This window comes from Miniopterus natalensis, chromosome 7 (assembly GCF_054644295.1).
Source record: "Miniopterus natalensis isolate mMinNat1 chromosome 7, mMinNat1.hap1, whole genome shotgun sequence".
Lineage (NCBI taxonomy): Eukaryota > Metazoa > Chordata > Mammalia > Chiroptera > Miniopteridae > Miniopterus > Miniopterus natalensis.
Window position 1 is genome coordinate 25904957 of NC_142087.1, and position 17273 is coordinate 25922229.

A 17273-nucleotide genomic window follows, 5' to 3' on the forward strand; every position below is an offset into this window, starting at 1 on the left:
TATTTTTTTCAGGGATGTGTGTGTGTGAAGTGGCTCACAATGTAAAATACATTTCTCATTGTAGGTCATGGGTCATGGACAAAATCTTTTAGAAACACTATTCTAGAACATATTCATCAGGCCAAACTAAGTTGTACTGTAGTAACAAGCAGCCCCAGAATGTTGTGGTTTAACACAACAAAGCTTTATTTTTTATTCACACAAATCCCACTGAGTGTTCGGGTGACTCTCCAGTGCCACAGACCTCCATGCAGTGACTCAGGGATTCAGGCTGCTTCAATCTTCAATCTTATGGTTTGTACCATGACACAATGTGGTTACAATCCATGCAGAAGATGACCTGTGGAGGACTCTTACCCACTTTTTTATGTTCAGCTTGGAGACACACGTCACTTGAGCTACAGAGCATCGGCCAGTACTGGTCAATAACCCTGCCTAAATGTAAGCAACTGGGACAACTAACAGAATGTTTGATGAGCATTTGAGACTCTCTCACAGAAAGAGCTTGAAGCACCCTTAAAATATCTCCCTAAGTACCGATTTACATGGCAACCATCGTTCTTTCTTAAGCTTTTAAGTCATAAATATTTTTAAAACTGTGCAGTGGAGTATGTTCTCCATTCATCTTTTAGAAAAAAACAACACAAAAGCACATTTCTTTCTTGAAATTGAAACCTCAAAAAAATTCAGAACAAGATTTGTTTAAAGCTCTAAATAGAAAAATGACTCCATTTAATATTCTTTCTATTATCCATAACAAAGGAATAAGAGAATGTAACTCATGACTCCAGCAGTCTTCCTCTAAGGATGTGGAGCTGTCTTGCCAGATGCTTTTGTTTAGGCAGATGCACTAACCCGTGTGAGCATGTTTACAGGTTTTTTGGAGCACCTCCACAGGGAAGTAGTACTTCCTTCATCAGTCTAAATAAAAAATTACTTTTGGACTGTTAGTGGAAAAATCGATGCCCAGGGGCAACAAAAATTTCTGTAAAAATCCTGGTTTAAAGTAATTTCTATTTCCTAGGATGTGGCACAGTAGGCACCTCTGTACACATGTGCATATGTGTGCATGTGTGCTCAAGGTAATGTGCGCACATGCATGTTACAGCTTCCTATACTACGATAATTATTTATAAATCTGCAAGCCTCCCCTTGTCAGCAGAGCACACTGTCTGGCACATAGTATATGCTCAATAAATGCTTTTGGACCAATTAAGTCCTAAACAAGGAACTGTGAGGTGACATTTGATTTTGATTTTTGAAATCTGACCTAGGATTGCAATCTCTGAATGAGAAAATTTGAAGTCAGACAAAAGGACATTTGGAACATATGCTATGGCAGATGGCATTGGTGTGCCACTTATATCCCCATGACCTTTGTCATTTCCATGTATTTCCATGTTAATGTCCCGGGAGCAGCCCTCCTCATGGACTGACAGGAGTTGGTGCATGCAAACCCCGCTCCCTCACCCCTCAGGCAAGATAACTCTGTGTCATATGTTCTGTCCCATCTCCCAGAGTCCCTCGGGGGGATTGAGCTCCAGCTGCCCACAGTGCTCACCGACTTGGTAGCACCCCTCTTACTGGCTGCCTTCTGTCCCCATCTGCCTCTCCACTGCCCTACTGGTGCTTCCTGAGATCATGTTCCTAAGAAACTACATTCAAAGCCTTGCTTCAGGATCAGCTTCTGGGGGAACCCAGACTAAGACAGGTACCTCTAATCATTTTACCTCTAACAAAACACTTCTCCAGTGAGCATGTGCTTGTGCTTGAAATGCAATGAAATTGAGCCAATGCCATCAACTAGCATTTTCTGTGTGAAATCCAGACACTCTAATGAGCTCAAAGAACCACGATGACGTGTGTGTCTCTTTCCTAAACGACCACGGTTTGGTGGCCATTTAACAGAGCTCCCTGCCCTGAGTGGATGATCCACCTACATTCCCAAGGCCCCTATTAATTAGACAAACAATGTGCAAGCAAAACAAACCTTTTTAATGAGGCCTCTTGGGCAATGCCAGGCAGGCCAACTATGAGCTAATCCAAATAGGAACCTTCACTCTTGATCATTTGTTCTACAGCATCAAAGGACCTCCCTGCAGTGCCCAGAGGCCTTTGTCCCGGAGCCTAGGCACAGTGAGAGCCCTCGGCTCCCAGTTTCCTGTTTGCCTTTGTCGTTCCAATCACGGTCTCCACAATGACAGCGGTTTCTTCATACATCTGAACGCTCCCAGCTGTAAACTTCTCAATGGATTCCATCACTTCCACCTTCTCATATGCCAAAGTCCTGGGAGGGCTTCTCTCTTTGGGGCTGCTGCTGCTAGCTCCCTGCCCCTCAGATCTACCCTCCCTGGCCCCAGGCCTTTGGGGTGGGGGTGGGGATGGGGGCGGTCCCTCTGGACCAGGTGTGACCAGGAGACAGGGCCTCCTGGGCCCGTCGTCCCCCTTCTGGCCGGCATACTTCTCCCCGGGACCTTTCAGTTCCTCGGTGTTGACTTCATTCTCCGTGTCTGCAGCATGCTGGCCGGGTGGCTGTCCATCTGCTCTCCCCTGTGGACCCCCCTGTCCATTCCCCAGAGGGGGCCGGGGCTGCTCAGGAGAGGGCTCCACGGCACTGTCACCATGCGGGGAGTCGGCCTCCGTGGAAACCACCACTGTGCCCCTGGTCGGGGCAGGCAATGCGCGGAACCCAGGGTCCACGGGGCTGGCATCCCCGGAGACCAGCACGTGTCGCCCCTTGGGGTAGAGGTCAGCTGGGGGCTCGGGCTCCCCGGGGCTCCTCACTCTCTCCTTGACCATCTTGCAGAGTTTCCCTAAGGCTTTGCTTAGCTGCCCCCCATCTGGCACGTCCTCCGGAGCCCCTTCTGGGGTGGGGGGGCTCCCCTCCTCACCCCCTGACTCAGGCATAGGCTCCCCTTCTGTAACCACCACCCGCACGGGCTTGGTGTCTTCCAGGCCTTTCAGTGGCGTGTCTTCCAAGCTTGCACCTGCTTTGTCTTTCGCTATAATCTCCTTTTTCCTTGGAACGTTCTTAGGGAGGCCTTTTTGTCTGGGTTTTGCTGTTGTTATATCCTGCACAGCCCTGGCGAAATCTTAAAAATAAAAAAATAAAATTTAAAAAATTAATGGGCTATAAATCAAATATAATTGTCAGTGAAAGAGGGAGAAAATGTATTCATTGAAAAGTACGCCACCTGTCTTAGAGACCAAAGCCTGGCACTGCGCTATTTATGGGGCAAAGCCACGGGGAAAGAGCTCTGGATCTGTAGCGTCCACGGCCCATGTGAAGGACCTAGCTCTGCCACCAACTGTGCAACTTTGGCCAAGTCACCTGAGCCCTCTGGGCTCGCAGAGGGGAGGGAAGATGCTGCTTATTCTGACTCTCAGGGTTCCCGCCCCACTGGGTACGACTTACCGAGACGCACGATTCTACTACGGTAACACTTGCTGGGAGCAGCACCTCCTGCGCCCCGCAGACCCCTGCCGAGCTCACGAGGCTACTTGGCTCCATAACTGGAGGAAGGAAGTCCCCTCCACGTCATCCCCACCTCAGGCTCCCCAAGGAGAGGCGGCAGAGCCGCCTGGGCCTCTGGCCTGTGCAGGAACCCACAGGCTGCTCCCTTGTCCCACATGCGTCCCGAGCTAAACAAGCATGACCACCCCTTGATCCCACCCCTTCCTCCCGGGCGAAAGGGGCAGCGACGCTGCTAAACCCAGACCTGACAGGAACCCTGTTCCCAAGGCTGTTTATTTCTTCAGGCTAGCGAAAGGAACAACTAGGAAGTTCAGAAAGCACACAGGAGAGAGCCCTGCCTCATCCCTCAGGCTTTTCTGCTTCACTCGCCCGGGGATTCTTTTGAGCTTTTCCATGCCTGAGGTCGTCTCCATCCCCTCCCTCTGTTAACCAGCGGGCTAAGCGAGGGCATCTAGCTGGCTCTCGGTGAGAGCGGGTGAGCAGGGAAGGGGCCAGGAAGCCACCAGGGAGCAGGGGAGGCAGAGGGGGGTCTGTCAAAGGAAGCCAGGGGGAGCAGGCATGAGGAAGGGGTGCTTGCAGGGCCAGCGACAGAGTGTCAGGGCAAAAGAAGGCAGGCTCCCTGTTCAAAATGAGTAAGACTCAAACACTGAGAGCAAAGCAGTAAGCCCAGTGTGGGGACCCTGGTGCCTGGGCCACAGCCCTGGAGCTGGCCCTGGGCGCCTGGGACTGGAAACTGCGGCCCCTCCCCACAGTGCTCTGACCCCGGAGCTCCATGAAACCCCTCTGAGCTTCATGAGCCACGGGGACTTGAAGGCGCTCCAGGTGTGGGAAACCACGTTACCATCGTCTCTTCTGCCAGAACACGGTGCATGTCTGTGTTTGTGGAGGGCTGGGGTGGTTTAGCCATGAGGTGACATCTCACAGGTGCAAGAAACATCCTCAAAGGACCAAATGTTGAGGGCAGAAGCCACACTTGCCAACCAAGCCCCTTCTGCTCAGTTGTGAACAGAAGAGCGAGCAATAATTGCACATGTGCTCTGCTCCAGACACTGATCAAGCACTTGTGTATAGATTAGTTCATTTAATTGAGGGGGGGATGCAATTCAATATTAAATTGTAGTCCTCTCCCCTCCCCCATTAAATGCTTCCCATTTGGGGATGGCATTCCCCAGGTGGTCTGCCCCTAGTCTGATTTTTCTCCTGTAAACTTTTTAGTTCAGCCCCTTAACACCTGTGGGAGTACATCAGAGAGGGAGAGGAGGAAACCCCACCTAAAAGTGTTTAATTTCTGGATAGATTGGAAGGAAGCATGAATGGTAAGTTCAAGGATAAAGCCACTTAATTTTTTCAATTTTTTCCAGGGCAGAAAACAGTAGAAGCGAGGGCTGGGGAGCATTACCTTTCCCGCTGGGTTGAGGGCCGAGAGAGACTCCATGGCCCGTGATGAACAGAGTGACGGGCATTTCGATGAAGGCAGAGCTCAGCCTGGCAGAAAGAATCAGAAAGAGGTAGTCTCACCCTTGAATTCATCAGGCTAAACAGGTGGTCAGGGGGTAACAACGACCCTCTAATTAAGAGCAAAAATAACAAAAGCTTTCTCTACACCACACTTCTCATGAGCCACATATGATATACATGTAGATGATGTAGGTGTAGGTTTAAGTGTAGGTATACATGTAGAAATAGGCGGAGATGAGGTAGGTGTAGGTTTAAGTGTAGGTGTACATGTAGATATAGGTGACACGGGCACAGGCGGAGATGAGGTAGGTGTAGGCTTAAGTGTGGACAGATGATGTAGAGTAGAAGGCGTAGATGTAGGTCTAGGTAAAGGTATAGATGAGATAGAGAGATGACAGAGATAGAGAGAGAGATGACAGAGATAGAGAGAGAGACGATGATAGAGAGAGTGGGAGATTTATTTCCCAGCTTAAGGTGAGTAGAGTTCGAGTCACAGCTCCACTACGGACAAGACCAGGTAGCATGCTGACGGCCACCTTACAGACCCAACCAGGTGGCATAAACCATGCTGGCAGTAGCAGTAATAACACCAACAGCTCGGAGCACTGGTGGAGCACCAGGCGCTGTGCTAGGAACCTCACCTGAAGCATCTCTTTAAATACTCCGATCATCCCGCCTGCTAAGACGGTTATGTCCCCAGCGGCCTGTGGAGCAAATAGCAGCCTTCCCCATGGGCCCTTTCTGACTGCCCAACTCAAAATTTCAAACATTCCCACCATCACCCCATCTCCAGTGCCCCCTTCCCTGCTATAACGTCCTCCACAGCACTTGCCATACGTCACACTCCCTCTGTTACAAATTCATTCATCATCCGTCGCCCCCATCTGTATTCGAGGCCCACAGGGTCGTGGATTTTGTGTTTCACTCCCTGCCACCTCCCCACTGCCTAGAACTGGCACCCAGGAGGCACTCAACAAGGATTTGGGGGACAAGTAAGTGAGCAGCATAGAGAGAGGCACCCTCTGGGCTGTGCCCGGCTGTGACCACACCTGTGGCCTTCGTCCTCAATGATCCGATGATACCGGTCCAGCTCGGTCTTCAGGGCTTGCTGGGCGGCCGCCAGCTGCCGGCAGTCACAGGAAGACTTCTCCAGGCTCCTGTCGGTCTCCTCTATCTCCTTCCGCAGGGTTTCTATCTGCTTGTTATAGAGCTGAATCTCGTCATCGTGACACTCGTGGGCATCTCTAATGGCCTGTTCCAGCGTCGCTGTCTGTGGGCAAAGACCCAGTTGTAAGGAAACCCATCCCATCCTCTCCCTTGACAGGGAAAATCTGGACTCGGCGTTACCAAGTTCTGTTTTGTTCCTTTCTTGTCAGCAATGGAATCACTTTGGAACCCTTAAGCCACAGAGGAGAGAGAAAACTGAGCTCGCCCTCCTCACACCTGCACCAGCACCCGCTGAACTCAGCCCTCAGTGGAGCCCCCAAAGGCAGCCCGAGGATGACCACCTTAGAAAACAAGAAGACTGCTGTCCATGGAATAAAATGTACAATTCAAATAAAGTATATTCTTCATACTTTAACAAGTTGGCATAAATCTGACAGCCAAAAAAATAAGTCAAAAGAAGAACATGTACTAAACAGATAAGATGTAATTTTACTGAAATAATTCGGGGAGGAAGCATTTCCTTGCTCTTATTTAATCACTATGGTACTATAATTTTCTCCTGATTATATATTTTGGTAGCCAAAATGTATGTGTGTGTATGTGGGTGTGTTTTTGCAAGTGTGTGCACACTTGTGTATAACTTCAGGGAAACACTATTTACATATTAATTCAAGGGAAGTCAAAATTAAGGTGCAGGGCACTGTCCAGCACCAGCCTGGCTGTTGGGGGATGAGACGAGGACCCTCCTTTTGGAGCCTACAGTCCAGTGGGGAAGGCAGCTCAGTCACAGACATGCCCGGGGCATCACGGAGCACAGAGAGGGCCTGTGGCGCTGAAGGATGTCAGAGGGGCTTCCAGGAGGCCGTGGGACAGGTCCTGGGTACTGACGAGAAAAAGGGACTTCCAGAAAGAGGAGACGTGATGAGCAAAGGGGCAGGTGCCAGGAACTGCAGGAGGAGTCAGAGAGGAAGGGAAGAGACAGCCGCCCGCAACCAGTCCAGGGCTTCTTGGAGAAGCAGCCAAGTGGATACGAGAGAGGCAAGCGGAAGGGGTGGGCCACACGGCAACGTGAACTTCACCCTGGGCTCGGCAGCAAAGGCCGAATGAGAGGAAGTGTTCAGCACAGCTACGGGCCTTGCCTCTGCACAGCAGGGGTTGACAGGGACCCAGGACAGCGCCTCACAGTGAGTCCTATTGAAGGGGTGACCTCCTGCGTCAGTCCTCTTAGGCCCCCAGACTCTTTTGGGTCCAAGGTCTTTTTTAAAAAGGAAATAGGCCCTGGCCAGGTGGCTCAGTTGGTTGGTGCACTGTCCTGTGCACCAAAGGGTTTCGGGTTCGATTCCCAGTTGGGGCGTGTGCAGAAGGCAACCGATCGATGTTTCTCTCGCTCTTCCTTCCTCTCTCTGTTTCTTCCTCTCTCTAAAACCAATAAAATCAGGTCCTCGAGTAAGGATTTAAAAAAGGAAACAGAAGAAATCAAGTGTCTTTCGCGGATTATGCAATCTTACCCAAGCCTGCCGCTAGGTGGTGCTAAGCAACCTCAATGAGAATATCATGACAGCTGGTAGGTTCGTGACAGTTCTCACTTTCCTGTCCCAGAAATTCTCAGTCAGTGCAATTCAGGCAACCAGAAGTGCCTGTCCTCTCTCCCCCGCCTATTAGAAGTGCCATACCCACAGAGATGGGTGCTGTGTCTCTCATCCTGGAGATTAGTGTTCTCGTGGGCGGCTGAATGTCCAACAGGAAGCCAGAGACAAGAGGATGCAGGGCCTACCTGGGCCTGCAGCTCGGCTCTCTGCGCCTGCAGGAGAGACAGGACCTCCCGGCCCTCCTCCAGCTGACCCTGAAGGGCGGCCACCTCACGTTCTGTCAGGAGCTTCTCCTGCACAAAGAAGGCCAGACTCAGCACTCACACACACTTGACGTACAAGGAAACCAAAAAGGAAAGGGGCAAGGAAGGTGTGGGACCCTGTTATGGTCTGCATGTTTATGTCCCCCACTACAGATTCATATGCTGAAGCCCTAACCCCCAGTGGGGTGGTATCTGGAGGTGGGGCCTTTGGGAAGTAATTAGGTTTAGATGAGGGTGGGTCATGAGGGTGGGGACCCCAGGATGGAATTAGTGTCTTTATAAGGAGAGACACCAGAGCTCTCCCTCTCTCTGTGTTGCACCAAAGAAAGGCCACATGAGGACATGGCATCTGAAAGCCAGAAAGTGGGTTTGCACCAGGAACCAAATCTGCCAGCACCGTGATCTGGAACTTGAAGCCTCCAGAACTGTGAAAAGTACATGTCTGTTGTTTGAGTCGCCCAGTCTGTCTCCAGCATCTGAGCCACTAATGCTGTGAGTGCACGTAAAGTACTAGGACAGTGTCAGGAGACCTGCATTGCAGAGCTGGTTGTGCCAAGAACTGGTAAGAGATCCTGGACAAGGCACCTTCCCTTCTGTCAAAAGGACAACTTGGATATGGGCTCATTCTCTGTGTCTGTCCTCAGATGTCTAAAGGGTGGGGTCACAGTCTGAGTAGAAAAACAAGAGTAAACTTCAAATGTGACCGAAGTCGGAGTGGAGAGGAGGTGACCCGTGCAGCTCTGAGCAGCCCGACCTGATGCCTTTCCCGGGTGTCTGCTGGCTGGGCCCAGGTACTGCAAGCAAAACCTCCAGATGTGCTTCCCCGCAGCCCGGGCTCCAGCTCTTACCTCCCTCATCCCACCTGTAATGGCGGCTGCTTGAGGGGTGGTTTGGATGATCTGCTGCAGGAGGCTGACGTAGGTCTCAATTTCCTGAAGATTCTGTTGGAGGAAAGAGAGCATTCTCATTAAAACCTGAGCTGCCTGAGTTTCTCCCTCCAGGACGAGGTGACCTCAGGGACGAATGCTTTCACATGTCCCACTGTCACAAATAGCATAGGCCGCAATCTGTGCAGCAGGCACTTGACTTCTTGCATCTTCACAAGATCCAAGGGGCAGATGGATAAACTGAGGCTAGTTTTCTTCATTTCCCTTCAGCTATGTGGATGCTTTCCTGCTGTCTTCACAGAGCCCTGCAGGCAGGGCGACGGGGAAAAGCAGAGCAGGAAGACAAAGAGGCCCCAGAGGGTACAAAGGGCCCCTTCTGACCCCAGAACAGGGCAGAGCTTCAGAGGACAGCATTTGGTCAGTCCGTCCCAGACTAAATCACTTGCTAGCTGCATGAGGCCTCGGGCAAGCTATTTACACTTCCTAAAACTCTGGCTCTTCCATAAAAGTGGAATCACAATCTGAACAGCACCTGCCCCCACTCTGGCTCTGTGCCTGAGGGCTGATGACCGCATCTCGCAGCAGCCCCCTCCAGAGAATTGCCCTGGGCCAGACAATGGTTATCTTGTCCAGGAAGCTGCTCAACTCCTCCCAATCATGTCCCATCCCAACCCCGGCCAGTGACTAGCTGGTACAGGAGTGCCAAAGACCAATCCTCTTGCCTCAAGATGGGAACAACCTGGTGGTGGTGTGAGACTCATGATCCAGAGCCCCCAGCCCTGCAGTGGGATCAGGCTGAGGCTCCAACTGAGCCTGGGCCGTGGCCCAGTTCCTACCCCATGCTGTCCCACTCCTCTTCCTCCCTCTCCTTCTCCTGGGTGCTACCCACCCAAACAGCAACCACAGAAAATCACCACCTTAGGCTCTGCTGATGGGCAGCCTGATCTAAGACACTATCTCATGAGGCTGTTGTTGAGATCCAATGAGAGAATGCACAGAAGCGCTCACTATTGTTATTGTGGTTGTTGTTGTTATTGTTTTATTATTATAAATGGCCCTGAAGAATCTTTTGAGCTGCTTAAAACCTGCCCACAGGCACTGCTCCCAGGGTTCCAGAAAAGTACAGCAGAGTCAGGAGGGCAGGACTGGAGGAGGAACCAGGCTGGCCTGATAGAAAGTTGGAGGAAGCCAAAGGGCGGGGAAATCCCTTCAGTGCAAAGCAACAGGACTGCCTTCGTGCTGAAGCAGGTTCACACCGAGGCAGAGAGAGAATCCAATGCTAGCTGAGCACTGGCCAAGGTCCAGGTGACAGTGGGTGCTTCACCCACACTATCCCGTAGCCTCAGTTTGGTAGCCCCAGAAGCAGACTCTTACGCATTGAATGTTATGTCCCTCCCAAATTCACATGTTAAAGTCTTAACCCCCAGTAAGATGGTATTTGGCCATTGGGCTTTTGGGAAATAATTAGATTAAGATGTGGTCATAAGGGTGGGGCCCCATGATGGAATTAGTGCCCTTTTAAGAAGAGGCACCAGAGAGCTGGCTCTCTCTCTCTTTGCAAGTACATGTTCCTGGGAAGAGCAAGTGAGCACACAGGGAGAAGCCAGGAAGAGGGCCCTCGCCAGAACCTGACCAGGCTGCTACCCTGATCTGGTGTTCCGACCTCCAGAACTGTGAGAAATAAATTTCTGTTGCTTATAAGCCACCCAATCTGTGGTATTTTGTTATAGCAGCTCAAGCTGACTAAGCACAGACCCTAAGAAAACAGTCTGAAAGCAAATAGTTTACTTGGGCAAAGATGCCAGGAAACATGAGTAGTGGAGCAAGGAGGTGAACTAGGGAGGGGAAGGCAGCCAAAACCGGGTGGGTTATCAGGTAAGTTACCACTGTAGGCACCGGGAGCTCAGGCCCAGTGAGGGTCTCTGGGAGCTGGTGCAGAACAGCAGGTAAGAGGGAGATGGGGGCCGTAACCAGCAACTCACATCCATCACCTACTAAGGCTTCTCCCAGGGGCATTAATCTCCCAAAACTTCCCATGAGGCGGAGCAGCTCTTGCTGCCTGTAGCAGAGGCAGGGCTGCAGATACTGGCAGTTAGAGGGAGGCCAGAGCTCACTGGAGAGGTCAGCTACACTAAGTCAACCACACAGCTATGCAGGAAGGAGAGTCTGTCATTTGCATTTGGGAGATAAAAAAGCTCAGGGAGGTTAGGCTACTCGCCCATGATCACACAGCTCCAGGATTTGATTCTTCCAGGACACCAAGGCCCCCCACAAAGCCAGGCCTGTAGAAAGCTGTTGGGTTGTGGGGCAAAGAGCACTGCATGAGAGGAGGCTCCTGAATGCCATGTATTCCCTCAGTTAACTGGCTCAGAGAAAGAGTTAAAATATATCTATTGCATTTTCTGCAGTTCTGCATTTCTGAGCTGAAACAATTGACAGGCTGCAGTTTAATCAAGACAGATTTATGTAAAGTCACTCCGTGAACTATAACACACTATATAAATATTAGTTCCCAACCACCCACCCAACACACACACACGCACACACACACACACCTGTCTCCTCCTCTACACACGTCTAGCTCACTAAGAGCTGTCTGGCAACCAACCCATCGCCCACTTGATTCAGGAGCAATGCACACAAAGTAACCTGCTCTGGCAGTTTCACTTTTCAGCCACGAGTGCCCTGACTGCCTGACCGAGCCCGAACTGGGTTTTCTGGGGGAAGAGCTGCGGAAGGGTCATGGTTACCTTTCTATACCTGTCCTTTGCTGCACTGATATCGTCCTGCAGAAACTGGACTTCAATCTGAAGGTGCAGATTACACAGTAAGGCTTCATCAGCTTCCTGCAACGAGAGAGCGTCACACATCAGACTCTGCGGGGCGCACAGCGCAGGCATCCGAGATGGGTGTGAAACTGGCCAGAGGTCTGTCCCACAGACCACCCGCGGCCTTATTAAAATGCAGCTTGGCCCTGGCCAGTGTGGCTCAAAGGTTAGAGCATCGGCCCGTGCACCAAAGGGTCTCGGGTTCAATTCCCAGTCAAGGGCACATATCTCTAAGACAACATGCATTTTAGAATGATTGCTGTGGTGAACAGCATTTGTTCCTCTAAAGTTGGAGATGACATTTATGACAGAAGGCTGAATGTTCTCACCAAACTTTTCAATAATTCACTAATTTTTCTCTCATTGATCTTGTTTGGATAAACCATATAGGTTGAAGAGTTGTTTGTGCTCTTAGTAAGATAGTTCTGTGATGGCTAGAATTGACTTAAATACTTCAGTAGTGCAGTGCAATGTTACAGGTGAACGTTACTTGGGTTCCTCAACATTGCCATCTCCCGAGACACCTCTGCCATGCACACCTGCCAATACCTGAGGCCTCACTAAGCGAATTTTTACTGACTTATTAATGACTTGTTCAAAAGCACGACGGATGCTAGCAATGGGCTCTCATGAATAAAGGTAGATATGTGGTCTGGCTAAAATATTTAAGACCCTCTCCACTCTTGCATGAACAGGGTTAAGAGAGTCAGGTATGTGGACGGGTTAAGATACTTTGAGACACTCCACCCTTGCACTAACAGGGTTTAGGTCCTGAGAAGGCCTCTGCCCTGCTCTCTCAGGAAGACACTTGGTTCCTTAATTGTTCCTGTAAAAGACCACTGGAGAAGGAAGGTATGAGAATGTCTGGTGCTGACAATAAGGAGGCCAGGATTCTGACTATTGGATCACTTGCCTTGAATGAATTTTTCATGCAAGGTGTTGCCTTAGCACCTAAAACATCAGAGAGCCGGGACTTCATGGAGCCTAGAAAACAGGTTGTATGAACTTTGGGGGGCCTGCAGCAGAGTGATTACTTATGAAATATATGTCAACAATAAAAAATAACTTTAAAAAAAAGATTTATACGCCTGTGTGAATCTGGTCCGAGCTGCATTTGGCAGAGCCCTCAGATTCCATGGAGTTGCCTGAAGGGGCTCTGAGGGAGGAGGGCCGCTGGGTGGATGGGGTGCCTGTCCCACCATCGTGTCCTTAAAAGAATATCTCTGCTTTGGCTCCGTACATTGGCTTCTCTGTGATATTTTGTTTAAAGGATGTGGCTTGAAAAAGTTTGAGAATCAATGACTTCTAGTGTCTCTTCTATTTCTGAAATTCCGAGTGTTTGCTCCCTTTAATAGCAATAACACGGAGGGTCCTTGAAACCCACTTCCAGTTCCTTGAAACCCAACTTCCAGTTCTTTAGCTCCAGTAATTGTGTATCAACTGTGGATGAATTTTTGGTTAAAATGAAGATATTTGAGAATCTGCCCCACCCCAACCTCAGCAGTCATTCTTCTTCCACCCCTCTCTTAGGATCATGCCAAAACAACCACTCTTAAGTGCCATCAGCCAACCCTTTAAACCGCCCAGCCAACATCTGTCCTTAAAAGAGAGGTGAACCGGGTGCTTCCTCAAGCACGTCTCTCCCTTTGAAGACAATCACCTGATAAACTGCCCCGGAAACCTCCCAGAGGTGCAGAGGTGCCACTGGAATGTGCGATTGCTAGTATGTTGGGGAGCATTTGTGTGGAGGTGTTTTCTTTTGTTTGCACGAGGACTCAGAAATGTGCGGATGCTTGTGTTTTTATTGTGCTTTGGACGCTGTCAGCTGCCCTTTCCAAAGCTCCCCGACCAGAAGCATCTAGATTTTTCCAAATCGAGACTCTGGGTCAATAGTCTAGTTTTAGGAAACACTCCAACTCTGATATGGTATGTTTTAGATGTAGATCAGTGTTTCTCAAAGTGTGGTCCCTGAACCATGCCACCTGGGAAATTATTAGAAACGTTAGAGCTACTGGACGAGTTTCTGGGGTCGGAGCCCAGGAATCTGTGTTTTAACATGCACTCTGGTGCTGTCAAGACATACAGAAGTTTCAAGCCACAGAAAGCAGGCATCCTGAGCTAACCCTGACTGTCTGAAGTGGTTGCCTGGAGTTCCACGTAGGGAAGAATCTTAAGGCCACCTCTGGGCACAGCAGGGAAGGATGCTGTATTCTATCAGCAATTCTGGTGAGGTTATGGGCAGGGCAGGGAGGGAGAGGGGAAAGGCAGCCATGTGCCCTGAACAAGAATCCCTTCAACTAGACTTCAACTACATAGTCTCCATGGGTCGTTCTGCTCTGACATTTGAGCTCTGAAATGATCTGGAAAGGATAATGTTTACAGCTATTCGCTGTCCTGGTTTGCCCAACCTCTGAGTCCAGGATTATTCTGCTATTTGGTAGTGAGGTTCTCCTGGCTAAAGCAGAAAATCCAATCTGGCAGGATAATGGAGGATCAGAAGAAGACAGCTGTCCCTGCAAAGAACCCCACCACCTCTGCAGGAGGGTCCCCAGCAAGAAACCAAGAATCCCTGGTGTCCCCCACATGGCTACTTCAAGAGTAAGGAGCTTGAGGGCAAATGGAAATTTTTTCCTCTGCTCTCTTGAAGGTTTTCCTGTGGAGAAGTAATCTCAAGACTCTTAGCCAACAGGAGAGAGGTACCACTGCATCCAAACAAGCACTGCCCAAAGCAAGTTCCCTCCTAAGTTTGGTGTCTGGGGCCAGGATGTCTGAATGGCAAAATGACGCCAGTCACGGTCATGCCGACACGTTCTGAGAGCCCAGCACGAGCAAAAAGCTTCGTAGTCCAGGTTCTCTCTCAAGATCCTGCATCCTGCAGTAGAGGAGTGTGTGTCGGGGTGTGTGAGTTCACGCAAAGATTTAATTGAAACTGCAAAGTCAAGGAAGAGAGTGACGGCAAAAGAAATAGGTGAATCTTGAAACACTGCAAAGAGGGGGTGTGGGAAACACTCATCGCAGCCATTTAGTTCAATCCTGTCGTTAATCTACTCAAACCCGAGCGAGTGCTCAGCTCACCTTGTTAAGCCGCTCAAGCATGTCTTTTAGCAGCAGCTGACATTCACATTCCTCTTCATACCTGCAAATTGGGCACATAAGTGAAAGGTGAGCAGCTTCTAGGATCCCACCAGTGCTGATCCCACAACCAGCATCAAATTTAACCCGATATGAGTATTGTGTCCTCTGTTTCAGAAGTGGTTCCTAATTTTAAAGCAGAAGCTAACGCTATATTTCCCAGCCCACAGCTTCCCAACCTCTATCACATCACGACACACACAGAAAGTGCTGGCCTGGGCATCACACATGAGCTAACTGGGAGCAGTAAATGGCACAGGACTCTCCCGGCCTGGAGGCCCAGCCACCCCAAGGATGAGGGAGTCACAGCTCAGCACACCGAGAACCCAAGCACAGCAGCGGCACAGAGGCTAGGAGTCTGCCCTGCGTGACACCGTTACCCTGACCTTGTTTGCATTTCTTACACTACTGTGTTTATCAACATGTGTCAGTGTTTCTGGATTATGCCATTTAATCCTCACAAAACCCTGACAGAAGGCAGTTATTCTTACTGCTAAAGGGGTTCAGAACAGGCCTCCCCCAAATGTGCCACTCTGGCAGTGAATTATTTTGAGCTAAAGGCAATCAAGACCCTATGGGAGCACAAGAAACTGTTACCTCCCCCTTAAAGAATTTAAATTAGGGGCCTTGCCCATAATAAAAGTTATCACCAGAAAAAACTTTGTATGACCTATCTACGGGGCAGGGCAGTCCTTGTGGCATCATCGCTGTACACCAAAGCCTGCTCTGGGCCAGTGAGCAAGACAGGCTGGGTGAGCCAGGGGGTGCCCCTGGCAGGAAGGTGAGTGAGTGCATCAATACCCCAGCTCTCTTGCCCTCAGCAAGAAAGGGAGGGAGGGAGGGAAGGAAGGAGGGAGAGAGAGAGAGGGAGAGAGAGAGAGAGATAGAGAGAGAGAGAGAGAGAGAGAGAAACATGGATTGGTTGCTTTCTGCATGAGCCCCAACCAGGGCCAGTACTCAGGAATCAAACCCGAGACCCTTTGGTGAGCGGGACGACACTCTTAACCACTGACGCACACGGGCCAGGGCTAATTTATATAATTTTATATGGATAAACCTCTTACATGATTAGACAGGGTTTTTTTTAAATATATTTTTATTGATTGCAGAGAGAGAGGAAGGGAGAGAGAGAGAAACATCAATGATGAGGGAGAAACATCAATGATGAGAGAGTCACTGATCGGCTGCCTCCTGCACGGCCCAGTCTGGGGATCGAGCCCACAACCCAGGCATGTGCCCTGACCAGGAATCGAACCGCCATCTCCTGGATCATAGGTCGATGCTCAACCGCTGAGCCACGCTGGCTGAGCTCTAGACAGTATTTTTAAACTACATATAAGGACATTCAGTTAAAGTCTCCCTCCTGCCTCTGTCTCCAACTGCCCAGTTCCTACTCTCTTATCCCCACATGTAACCAGTGTCATTATTGTGTGCGCGCTTCTGTTCTCTCTTTCCTGGGCAAGCAAAACATTTCCACTCTTCCCCCCTTTCTTTTTTAAATAAATGGTAATAACACACTGTGCTTGTTTTTTTACAATTGCATAGTATCCCATTGTAGGAATGAAGCACAGTTTTAAAACCTATCTCCTATTAATAGGCATTTAGGTTGGTTCCAGGCTTTTGCCACCGCAGATCCCAGGGCAGTGAATACCCTTGCAGGCATGCCACTTGGCACTGCTGGAGCACCATAGATCCTTTGAAATGGCCCTGCTGAGTCAAAGAGCACACGCACTTATAACCTGGAAAGAGGCTGACAGATTGCTGTGTATCGTTTTTCTTTTTAATAGCTCATTTTAACGCATGACATGGAAATTATATCTCCATTTTAAAATACATTAAAAGTAAATGATACCATTTCTTGGAAACGGCGAAGTGCCATCAAAAGAGAAGCTAGTCTTACCTTAGGGAAATGAACCACGTGCATGGGCCCCCAACCCCACCTCCCCACCGCCCCACCACCACCGCCCCCCACCACCACCACCGCCCCCCCCCCCCATCCGCCTCCATCCTGCCGGGCTGAGCACGGGAAACCAGAGATGGCCCCCCGACCTCAGACGGCAGCCTGCTCTCGCGCCCTCGCCGGGGTGCCGCCCCGCCCCGCCCCGCCTCGGTTTCCCCAGCGCCGGCGCTTACCTGCCGCGGTACCCGTCGAGCGCGCGCTGCGCCTCCGCGCCCTGGCGCTGCAGCCGGGCGCGCTCGGCCGCCAGGTCCCCGGCGCGCCGGCGGTTGCCTTGGACCAGGCGGCCCAGGGCGTCCTCGGGGCGCGCCCGCTCCCCCGGGCGCTGCAGGGCGCCCAGCCGCCGCCGGAGGCCGCCGTGGCGCTGCTGGAGCGCGCGCGCCCGCTGGACCAGGGCGGCCAGGCGCTCGCCCAGCCCCTGCAGCGCCGCCGGGCCCTCCGCCGGGCGGCCGGGCCCCTCCCGGGCGCGCTCGTGCTGCTCCTCGCGGGCCTGGAAGACGTAGCTGCTCCGGTACAT

General features: G+C 50.7%; 1 protein-coding gene across 1 annotated transcript; it reads right to left on the reverse strand.

Moving 5' to 3' along the window:
- Positions 1-1787: 1787 nt before the first annotated feature.
- Positions 1788-17273, reverse strand: BFSP1 (beaded filament structural protein 1). Its single transcript, XM_087818588.1, has 8 exons — positions 16933-17273; positions 14743-14803; positions 11590-11685; positions 8801-8893; positions 7875-7982; positions 5983-6203; positions 4875-4960; positions 1788-3092 (listed from the first exon to the last, which is right to left on the reverse strand). The coding sequence occupies exons 1-8, from the start codon at positions 17271-17273 to the stop codon at positions 2128-2130; spliced, it is 1971 nt and encodes a 656-aa protein (XP_087674714.1). The 3' UTR covers positions 1788-2127.